We start from the raw sequence: 12,282 nt of genomic DNA on the forward strand, positions 1-12,282 counted from the left end.
CAGACTTGAAGATACAACAGACCATTCTTTAATCCTTCTAACCCCAAAGTAAGTCTATAAAGATAAGTGAGGTATGGCTGGCTCTACTGCTATGTACAAGTTCTGTATATATCACAGTACCTCCAAAACACTACATAATTGAGTAGTTTCCTTCTGAAACTTTACTCCACAGGGTTAAATATTTCTTCATTACAGATGAGGAGAAAAACTCAAAGATACAAAATAACTGTCCCAAGGCCACATTACTAGTAGATAGTATAGACAATTTAAATTCAAGTCCTACCCAAAATCATTATCTTGATTCCCAATTAATTGCAAACTAGCAAAGGCTAGTTTGTATCTTAAAATGCCAATGTTTAAAGCTTGAATCCTGTGCTACTACAAATTAAGTGATCTCTGAATAAGAAACTTAACTTTCTAAGCTCAATTTCCTTATTTGTAAAATGAAAAAGCTGATGCCTAGAATCCCAAAATTATTGTAAATTCTTAGCATGTGTCAGAAAAAGTACCTATCTCATAGGGATGCAATAAGGATTACATGATTAATTCATGTGAAACATTTATAATAGATACAACATATAGTAAGCAATCAGAAAATGATAGCTGTTATAATTACCGTTAAAATAAATCAGAATTATAAATCTAAGCTTAAAAGGATTCTAGAGATAATCTAGTATAAATTAAACCTTTAAGAAGAGAGATGAAAATAAAGCCAGACATGAAATGATTCCTTCCAAGTCACACGACCACCTAGAAATTAATGCCAGGCCTCCCAAACACTGGCATTATAAAATTATGCCCTCTTTGACCATAAGTGTGACTGCTTTTAGATTTGAATAACCCTTTCAAAAATCATATAACAGAAGCTTACCCCAGCAATGTAGCTGCCAGTAGCCCGAATACAACTCACAGCAACACCAATTCCCCCAGCAGATTTAGAAATCAATGCACACTGCTTTAGAGTATCATAAATGCCTTCAATGCTGTCATCTTTCATACTCAGAAGAAAACAGCTATGGGGAAAAAGTGACAACTCAGAACAAGGAAATGAAGAAGAGTCACATAAATGATTATACAATCCAAAGACAATAAGTTGTGTGAATGAAAGATTTGAAGTTTACGAAGTTCCTAAGAATTTTTAGAAGGGGAAGAACAATCAAACAAAAAAAACCTTTACCAAATATGACAAACATATCAACCTATCATATTATTTCAAAATTATCTTACTTCCCACCCTAGATATTAATTAAGCTAAGGAAAAAATCTTATTGTTAAGTTTAAAATATTAGCTTACATTTTTACCAGACTGCAAATGTAAATTCATAAGCATACACAATTTTTTCAATCTGTTGGTAAGCCAAGAAAAATGAAATACTTATGAAAAAAGAAACTTCTATCCAGTGGTCAACCAATTCTTTGATACGTCCACTAAAATTAAAGCTCCCTTCGTCTTTTAAAGATGACCCCTCTAAAAAAATTAATAAATATATAAAGATAACCCCTCTATATGCTCTTTGGATCTCATCTTTCTGCCAGTTCAGGAAACTAACTCTACCAGTGATCCATACACTGTCTTAAATATTCAACCACTCAAGTGGATTCTATCCACTGACTTTCTACTAAATATTCAGACATTGAGATACAGAAAATAATATAACAAAAAATTTGCACTTGTACCCTACCTCAAAAAATTAAGACACAAGTGTAGCCAAATTATAATTCCCTAATATTTTCAAACATCTCTCCTTTAAGCATTTTTATATGTTCTATATTTACAGCTTTTCTGGTTGTATATTTCTTTATCCTTCTGCAACCTACTTTGAACTCAGTATTATGTTGTAGTGGTTCATTCCTATTGACACATATAGCCCTAGCTTATTTTCATTATTGTAAGATACTCCATTATATGAATACACTATGTGTCCATGTGCCTGTTAATAGACATTGAATTATTTTCAATTTATTTGCTATGTTGAACATGCTATGAATTCTGAACACACTGCCTTGTGCTTTGTCTAAGACTGTTCACAGAAAATTTTAACTTTAAACAATATATTCAATATTTTGCTTCATGTTTTGCTTTTCAATCTTATTTTAAGAAACCTTTCATCACTGAAGTCATATTCTGTCAAAATGTAAGTATTAAGAGTGAGGATGTTTGCTACTAATTTTCAAATGACTCAGTCTAAAAAATATCCTTTTTTTAAAATGTCAAAGATAAAGATGTTTAAATATATATGGCAAAAATGTTAATAATTTTTCTATGTAGGCATTTATGGATTCAAGGATGTGTGTTGTCCTTTTCTTTAAATTTTTCTGTATGTTTGAAATAATAATAAATGGGAGGAAAATAGACACTTAATTTCTTTATATTCTTATTTTCTTCTGTGGGCTTTACCTTCAAATTTAGACTTTTTTCTTGACTTTTTTTTCCTGCATATGGCATGAAACAAGGAGACCTAGGTACATGGACCTACTTACATTATACAGGGAGAAATTATATTAAGTGCATTTTCTCTGAGCATCTGAGTGTATTGTAAATAAACATCCAACCTTACTAGTAGGTATTAAAGTCTGGAATGGAAAACTTTAAATTATACTTAATTCCTTAAAAGAAAGAAAGATCTAATTACATATTCTCTTATGGAAGACCAATTTCCCTAGCACCATTTTCCCAGTAAAAGGCAGTAACACCTGAGTCTGTTTCTAGACTGTCAGATTCATATATATATATAAAGAATATATATATATATAAATATATATATATATATTCTTTTTTTTTTTTTTTTTTTTTTTTTGGTCTAGCTAGAGTAAATACCACACTTTCTTGATTACTATAACTTTATAGTAGTTTTGAAGTCTGGTAATACTTTTTCTCCAAAACTATCTTGTTATTTGTATTAGATTCCTATGGCTCCCTTTGCAAATAATCAGTAATTTGGTGACTTAAAACAGAATTTTATCCTTTCACAGTTCTAGTGGTCAGAAGTTAACATTAGTCTCACTCAGTCAAAATCAAGAGTACAGGACTAGGGTTGTGACTCAGTGGTAGAGTGCTTGCCTGGCACGTGTGAGGCACTAGGTTCAATCCTCAGTTCCACGTAAAAAAATATAAATAAAATAAAGGCATTGTGTCCAGCTACAACTAAACTAAAAAAAAAATTTTTTTTTTTTTTTTTTTTTTGCGGTGCTGGGGATTAGAACCCAGGGCCTTGTGCTTGCAAGGCAAGCACTCTACCAACTGAGCTAGATCCCCAGCCCTACAATTAAAATTTTTTAAAAAATAAATAAATCAAGAGTACTCCCTTCAGAGACTTTAGGGTAGAATGGTATTCCTCTGCTATGACTGCCTCCACCTTCATATCACCTCTTCTGGGTGTGTATATCACCCTCGGCCTCTCCTAAAACAATATTCTGATTGGATATAGGGCCCACTTGGATAATTCAGGATACTCTCCCCTTGTCAAGCTCCTTCTTAGTTATGCCTGTAAAGACTATTTTCTTTATTAAGGTAATGTTTATAGGTTCTGTGGATTAGAACCTTAATATCTTTGGGAAGCCCCCTAAGACAATTTTTAGTCTTTTGTTCTTCCACATAAATTTTAGAATCAGCATGCTGAAATATGAACTAAAATTACACTGAATCTTTAGATTAATTTGGGGAAAACTGACACCTTTAAAATACTGAATCCATTTATGAATATAAACCTACTCTCCATAATGTTCTTCAATCAGGTTTTAGAATATTCGTGTTTAAAATCTAAACATCTTTGGGGGTTGGGGGGTGTGGCTCAGTGATAGGGCACTTGCCCAGCAAGTTGGAAGCCCTGGGTTCAATCCCCGGAACCAAAAAGAAAAAGAAAAAAATGTATGTGCCTTTGTTACATTTTTTCCTAGGTCCCTTCTAGTAACATACATGGTATATTTAAAAACTTAATTTTCTAACAGCTATAGAAACTCAGTTGATTAATAGTGAACTTATGTCCAGGTATTTTGCTAAAATCTTTTTATCTGTAGATGTTCTTAAGTTTCCTATGTAAAAATAATATCTGAATCATTACAGTTTTGTTCCCTCATTTCCAATCTTTTATTTTTCTAATCTTACAATGTTGACTTGAGCCTCCACTACTATGCTGAAAAAAGAGATGACAGATTCAAGTTTTAGTGGGTATCTTTTACCAAATTAAGAAAGTTCTTTTCTATACTTATTTTGTTAGAGTATTTCATTAGGAAAGAGTGTTAAGTTATATAAATGTTAATGAATTATAATAATACATATTTTTGATGTTGGCATACCTTTGAATTCCTAGGGCAAACCAAGTAACTAATGACATTTTTTCACATATTACCAAACTGTGTTAAACTTCCTTTTCTCAGAAAAAGGAATCATTATTAATCCTGTTACTTTACCTGTAAACCCAGGAATCATCCTTGACTTATATTCAAAACACTGTCAAATTCTCGAATCTCTACTTCTCTCAATATCTACTTTCACTACCCTAATCCAAACTATCATAATTTCTTATATAAATTACTATAAAAGTCCCCATAACTAATTCTTGGCATTTACTTGTTTTTCTTCCTTTCTTTGATTTTTTTTTTGTGGTGCTAGGAACTGAACCCAGATCCTTGCACACGCTGAACAAGTACTCCACCACTGAGCTACATCCCATACCTGGAATCAATTTTTTTTTCTGTTTTCTTTTCTGGTGCCAGCTGTTGAACCCAGGACCTTTCACATACTAAGCATACACTATACCACTGAGCTATACTACCAGCCCTACTTGAAAAAAAAAAGCAAAAGCAAAAAACTTTATCTAAATATAACCTACAGAGTTCCTTATTTATAATATACTATTCAATAGGTTTTAGAATGTTCACAGTCTTGCAACCACTACCACAATCAACTTCAGAAAATTTTCATTATTAGCATTTGCTCTCTCCAATTCATTCACCACACTGCAAAGACCTTTCCAGAATGCAAATCTCATGTATTCATAGAAGGCAGTAATTAATTCTTTTTACTGGTACATTAGAGTTCTAAATAACGATGGGATTTTTAATTACCCATTCATATAGGCACACAATATAACAATACACTTTGTCCAATATCACTTCCCAAAACTTCCCCACTCCCTCTCCTCTCCCCCACCACATCCCATTCTGCTGCTGATCTCTCTTTTACTTTTACGAGATCTCTGCTCCCCCACTTTTCTTTTTTCCTCTTTAGCTTTTACATGAGAGGAAACATATGACACTTGACCTCAGTTTGGCTTATTTTACTTAATTTAATCGTCTCCAGTTTCATTCATTTTCCTACATAATTTTGTTTTTCTTTATAGTTGAATAAATTCCATTTTATATATATATATATATACCACATTTTCTTTATCCATTCATCTGATGATGGATACCTAGGCTGGTTCCAGTTTGGCTATTGTCAATTACACTGCTATAAACATGGGTATATATGTATTACTATGGTATAATGACTTTAATTCTTTTGTATAAATACCCAAGGAGTAGTATAGCTAGGTCAGATGGTGGTTCCATGCCTAGTCTTTGGAGGAACACCCATACTGATTTCCACAATGGCTGTACTAATTTACAATCCCACCAAAAGTGTAAAAAGTGTTCCTTTTTCTCCATATCCTTTCCAGCATTTATTATTGTTTGTATTCTTGCTGACTACCATTCTGACTGGAGATGAAATCTCACAGTAGATTTTTGATTTTCATTTCCTTAACTGTGAATGATATTGAACATATTTTCATATATTTGTTGTCCATTTGTGTTTCTTATTTTTAGAAGTATCTGTTGAATTCACTTGCCCATTTATTTATTGGGTTACCTGATTTTTTGGTGTTAAGTTTTTTGAGTTCTTTATCTATTATAGATATTAATCCTCTGTCAAGAGAGTAGTTAGCAAACACTTTCTCCCATTCTGTAAGTTCTCTCTTCACATTCCTGTTTTCTTTGCTACACAGAAGCTTTATTTCCTGAGTTGTATGGATCCTATTGAGAAAGTCATTGCTTGTGCCTGTATGTTGAAGTGTTGACCCTATATTTTCTTCTAGGAGTTGCATAGCTTCTAGTCTTAATTTATTTTTTTATGTGATGAATTTTTTTTTCCTTATTTTCCAAGTCAAAATCATTTCAGAAGATTAAAAGAAGCTATAGACAACACATACCTAGAAAGTTGTGGGCGGTTGGTACCAGCATTGAAGAGAGTGGGAGAAGCATGTGTAAACCACCTCTCAGAAAGAAGGTTATACGTTTCAATTGTAGCATCAATGTCTTCTTTATGAATTCCCACAGATACCCTCATTAACATATGTTGTGGTCTTTCAGCCACTATAAACAAAACAGTAGTTTTTACATGATAGCATACACCAAAAAAATGAGGTTGAAATGTATTTTAATCAAAAAACAGAACACCAAAAGAAACTTAGAAACAGTACCAATAAACAGAACAATTATTTATAAATAACTAAAGTTCTAATTGTTAAAATCTAAATAGAAATGTTAAGGCTAACAGTGAAAGCTCTATATTCAATATAATGAACAGAAAATATAAAACACAAAAATTTTCTCACCTTTGCCATTGATCTTCAACAAATAGGACCGCTCCAGTGTCTAAGATTTTAAAGACATAATGGATATAACATTCACAACAAGGTAATATGTTTAAATACTCTCAATTTTTATGTAACTTTAAATATGAATAACACGTTTACTCTTCTAGTTTCAATACAGAACATTGTCAATTGGCTGTTTTATTTTGGCAGAGTTTACAAGAAAATTTCTGGAAAAAGTCAGCTTTGTATGTAATAGCATAAGTTCTGATATTCATCATCATTAGCATTACAATCATTATCACACTGCTAACACCTACAGAATGTTTTTAATAGGCTAGGGACTAATCCAAGCAGCACATATTTAATCCTCAACAGAATTTGTTGAAATTTTATTTAAGCCTCATCTAAAGGAAACTGAAGCAAAGAGGGATTAACTTGCTAATAAGAAATAGGGTAGAGATTGTAATTCAGCTGGTTTGACATCAATTTTCATGTTCTTAGTCATGACATTGTCTATCAACACCAAAATACTTAGAAAAGCACTATGTACCCAGAAGGGATTCAATAGTTATTGCAAAAATAGTAGTACAACATGGGATAATTCTGACAAATTATCTGCATAATTCCTCAGATAATCCAGAATATTTGGAAAATTCAAAAACTTGGATAAGCTTTGTCTTAATTCAAACTACCACCAATACTCAGCTCCATTAATCCCCCAGGTCCATCCAAACAACTGAATGCCATTGTAACTTTGTATCAAAACATAAACAAAATCCTGTATTTCTTGATTTTAAGGAAGAATCCTCACTTACTTGAAATCCATTATTTATTTACCTTAAAGCCAAAGTAATTGTAAGAGAAATCTCGGTCATAGATAATGGCAGAATTCAGGCGCTAATGGGGGTGAAAAAAAACCCAGAATTAATTATTTTCTCAAAATCTTCCAGCACTGTCTCCAGAACTAAAATTGACATAGAATACAAAAGAGATAATGCTAAGTCTTATTGCAATAGAACAGAAATCCATCCAACATTTTTAAAAAATCAGCATATAAATCAAGTATCCTAATTAGGTTTAAAATCATACATATTAAAAGATTATCTATGGGCTGGGAGTATAGTTAAGTGGTAGAGTGAGGCAACGAGTTCCATCCCCAGCACTACAAAAGATTAACATATAACAACCAAAAAAAAAGACTAGAAGAGAACTCAATTAAAACAATTCTCCAAACTTTCCCTATTATGTTTACAGTCTACCTTTAATCAAAGAGGAAAAGAACATGAGCATAAAAGTAACTATATTATCATCGTTAAACACTTTTTCAATTAGTTGTTAATCCAAAAGTACTAACTCACATTTTTGTTGTAAAAATGAGCCCACTTTAAACTGCACATAGTATTTATGATAAGCAATGACAGAAAGGATTATGGGCCTTCAAAGTCCATGACTTTTAACAGGTTTTTAACAAACTACTATTTGACAGTAGATTTTATAGCAGAATTAGTTATTATTAAGTGTTTTTGTAGACTACAAAGCTATATAGAGGAAAACAACAGCAATTAGGTACAAATAATCATTCCAAATGAAAAGCACAGCACCAGTCTTTCAAAATACTGTGTTTCTGCATAATGATCCATGTCAAAGCCTAGGGGAAAAAAAAAAAATCTATATAATACCCTGCTTCCTCTTTCTTCTTTTAAATTTTTAAAGGTATCTTTGTTACCAAAATAAGTATGGGTCTAGCAAGAAAAATGGAGAATTAAAATACTATCAATTTTTTTTTCAATATTTATTTTTTTAGACACAGGTTCTGATGCTGTGTTTTATTTCTCCTTTTAACCTGTCTTCAAGATTATACATATGAACAACATACAAATAATTCAGTTTTCTCTTAAGTCTCTTCAACATCAGATACATATTCAGAAAGAGTCAAACTAGGGCTGGGGCTGTAGCTCAGTGATAGAGTGCTTGCCTCACACATGTGAGGCACTCAGTTCGATCCTCAGCACCACATACAAATAAATAAAGATATTGAGTCCTTCTAAAACTAAAAAAATATATATTTAAAAAAGTTAAACTAATCATTCTATTACCTAATGCTAAAACTGGCTTCTAATCTGTACAGATGTCCACGGCAAATCAATCATGTGAGGAAAAGATCTGGTTGAACCTACACATCTTTTCCCTTCTGTCCTCTGAGATCAGGTTGAGAAAGGAATTCAACAAAGTTTGAGAATGAGAAAGTTCATTCAAAATTTTACCTGAGCAAACTTTTTGGGAGTCAGTATGGCAAAATCTATCAAAATTTTGACTGCACATACTCTAGCTCAGCCATTCCACCTAAGGGATTCATCTATCAATATATTTGTCTACAATACGAGAATATTCACTGCAGTATAAAATGAAAAACAAATATTCATCACTAAAGGACTTCTTATTTGTATGTAAAATGACCTTATATCTATTAAAATGAAATATTATTCCAGTGTTAGAAAGAATAGGGCAGCTAGGCACAGTATGGCAACTCTGGAAGCTGAGGTAGAAGGATTACAAGTATGAAGACAGCCTCTGCAACTTAGTAAGACTATATAAAGAGCTGGGGATGTAGCTCAACAATAGGTTTGGTACTGAATTCAATTCTCAGTTTCACACCACCAAAAAAAAAGAAAGAATAAGGGAAATTCATACAGACCAACCTCTAAGGTATCTTTATAAGTAGAAAAAAAAAGTATCAGTGAGAATAGTGTGCACAGTACACTGAACACACATGCATGAGAATATATTTATAATAACTCTGAGGCAATACACTTTAAAATGATAAAATGAAGTTGTTTCTGGAAAGGAAAAGCAGGATTCTGAGCAGGAGAATGTGTTTTCACCTATACCTTCTGTGGTTTTTAAATTTTCTCAAATGTGTGTTGTTAAAAAAAAAAAAAAAAAAACCCACAAAATATTTCTAACAGAAATGTTATACATACATCTTTATTAGCCAAAACAATATCCAGTGTTGACTTGGCAACCATAGGAGAATGTTTGCCATTATGTGGATTGATGTAGTTATAGAGGTCCTCCATCACATCTAAATAAAATTAAAAATACAAATGTCAAAACCACTGAACATCTAATTTTCTAAAACAGCAATTCTCAATTCTCGTTTTTTATCTTAATCCATTGCAGTGCCTGGCATAAAATGTGCTCAATAAACATATCCATGTTGAATAATTTAATACTGATAATATCTCATTTAAAGAAACAACCTTCAAGACTTAGAATGAACATAAGCTCTTGCAACTTAAAAAAGATTCCCAGATGATTCTGATACCTATCCTCATTGAAATTATTGGTTGAAAATAAGGAAATGCGGAAATCATAATCTCTTCTCATCATTTTTTAATTCTATCAGAACAGAAAACCAATCTAAAACTCAGACTCTCAACATCTCAAGCAGTTTAGTTCTACATACACATTTAGTAAAGTCTCTCACTGTTCTTCTTCAATATGTCACAGAAGTATTTAGCCTTCTACATTTACATATGAAATGAACATACTAGTATGGAATGCTGGTATTTTGATTGGGAATGAATTGAATCTACAGATCAATTTCAGGAGAATTGAAATCTTCACAATAAATCTACTGAACAGGTATATATAATGTTTGAGGCCCAATAGGACAGAGAGCTGTAAGATTTCTAATCTCAGTCTACCAGCTGGTGTTTTATATACTGAACAAAATATTTAAATTCCTTTGCCCACATTCCCTGAGCTGTGAAAAGGGATCGATGAAAAGATGACTGTGATGTTCTGTTTAACCCAGAACTTGTCAATATACATTGTTCATTTTTCTAATCACATCACCACCAACTGCTTAAAATGGGCTTTAAAAAAAGAGAACAAAAAGTGTAAAGAACAAGGATCCATTACCCCTTTCATGCAGTAGGTCAGAAGCATGGAGCAAAAGGAAGTTCTGGTTCCACTTCTGTCACTAATTTGTATGCTTTGCTTTATAAATAAGATGCAATTTTTTTTTGTCAGGGGGGGGTGATACTATGGATTTAACTCAGGGGCACTCAACCACTAAGGAACATCCCTCGCCCTATTGTGTATTTTATTTAGAGACAGGGTCTCAATGAGTTGCTTAGCACCTCACTTTTGCAGAGACAGGCTTTGAACTCACAATATTCCTGTCTCAGTCTCCCAAGCTGCTGGGATTACAGGCATGCACCACCACACTCAGCAAAATGCAATTTTTGAAATTCATGTAATTGTTACCCTTATTACTTTTCTGAGAATATTAAATTCTTTCTTTTTCACCCATACTCACCACTGAAGACTTTCTTTGTTTCTTTGTGCAAGTTAGAGACAGCAATTCTTGCTGCCAAGATAGCATAGTCAGGGTGCTTAGTAGTCAAGGTTGCAGCTGTTTCAGCAGCCAAAGTATCTAGTTCCACTGTGGTGACCCCACTGTATAAGCCTTGGATTACTTTCATGGTGATCTGAGCCTACAAAACCAAAACCAAGAGTTCCTTGAGTTTTTCTCAGAAACAATAGCTTTCTTAAAAAAAAATTAAGAAAATAATCAAATTTATATCATAATAATACAGATAACTTCCTTTTCTGAAAAACTATCTTTAGAATGTGGGAAGCTTAGTAATGAGAATTCATAAGCCAACAGTGCTACCAGAAAAAAACATACTACAGTTATAAGAAAGAAGTCTGACTTGAAAAAAAGAAATCTAGCCTAGGGCAATAGCACACGCCTGTAATCCCAGTAACCCAGGAAGCTGAGGCAGGAGGATTCCAAATTCCAGGCCAGCTTCAGCAACTGAACAAGACCCTCAGCAACTTAGCAAGACTGTCTCAAAATAAAAAATAGAAAGGGCTGGGGATATAGCTCAGAGGTAAAGGACCGCCCCCCACCAAAAAAAAATTATAAGTTTAGCCTTTACAAAGATTAACAGTTTCACAGGGAAATAGTTAAAACAGACCAATGATTCTCTAAATATTTCCTCATCTTTCATTCTAATTCTCCCTATATGATTAGTACTTCAGCTCCTAATACTTAACCCACTTTTCCTAATTCCACCTAAGAACAAGTATGGGAAAGCAAATGAATCAAACTTTAATCATTCCAATTAAAGGAGATAAAAGATATGAGTTAGATTTGGGGATAAATCATCTAATAAAGACTACTCTTGGTCTGGGAGTATAGCATGCCTAAGGTCCTGGATTCAATCCCCAGCACAACAGAAAAATAAAATAAAACAAAACATAATAAAATAAAATGACTACTCTTTCTTTAGTACTTCACAAATTACAAAGGCATTTCAATTTTAATAATCTGACAAAAGTTTGTTCTCCTTAAACTGTCCATGAAATCTACTTCTTATTGCTTGTTTTCATTTTTTTATTTGTTCTAATTAGTTGTACATGACAGTAGAATGCATTAATTCATTTTGACAGATCATACATAAGTAGAGTGCAATCTCTCATTTTTCTGATTATACACATTGAAGGATCACATCGGTCATGTAGTCATATATGTACATGAGGCAATTATGTCTGTTTCACTCTTCTATCATTCCTTTCCCCATATCCCTAAATTTTTTTTTTTTCTTTCTTTCCTTTTGATACAGGGGAATGAACCACTAAACCACATCCCCAGCCCTTTCTCATTTTTATTTTTATGTTGAGACAAGAGTCT

The 12,282-nt window shown here is 32.7% G+C and overlaps 1 protein-coding gene across 1 annotated transcript in view; it reads right to left on the bottom strand.

The window, feature by feature from the left end:
• Rrm1 (ribonucleotide reductase catalytic subunit M1) overlaps positions 1-12,282 on the bottom strand; it is a 33,376-nt gene that overhangs the window by 16,593 nt on the left and 4,501 nt on the right. Inside the window, exons 3-8 of the mRNA XM_047519220.1 lie at positions 10,903-11,080; positions 9,560-9,660; positions 7,416-7,475; positions 6,597-6,636; positions 6,192-6,354; positions 872-1,013 (exon numbers count right to left, since the gene is read on the bottom strand). Of these exons, the coding sequence (XP_047375176.1) occupies positions 872-1,013; positions 6,192-6,354; positions 6,597-6,636; positions 7,416-7,475; positions 9,560-9,660; positions 10,903-11,080 (684 nt within the window). The remainder of the gene's footprint in view (positions 1-871; positions 1,014-6,191; positions 6,355-6,596; positions 6,637-7,415; positions 7,476-9,559; positions 9,661-10,902; positions 11,081-12,282) is intronic.

Source organism: Sciurus carolinensis, chromosome 11 (assembly GCF_902686445.1).
Source record: "Sciurus carolinensis chromosome 11, mSciCar1.2, whole genome shotgun sequence".
Lineage (NCBI taxonomy): Eukaryota > Metazoa > Chordata > Mammalia > Rodentia > Sciuridae > Sciurus > Sciurus carolinensis.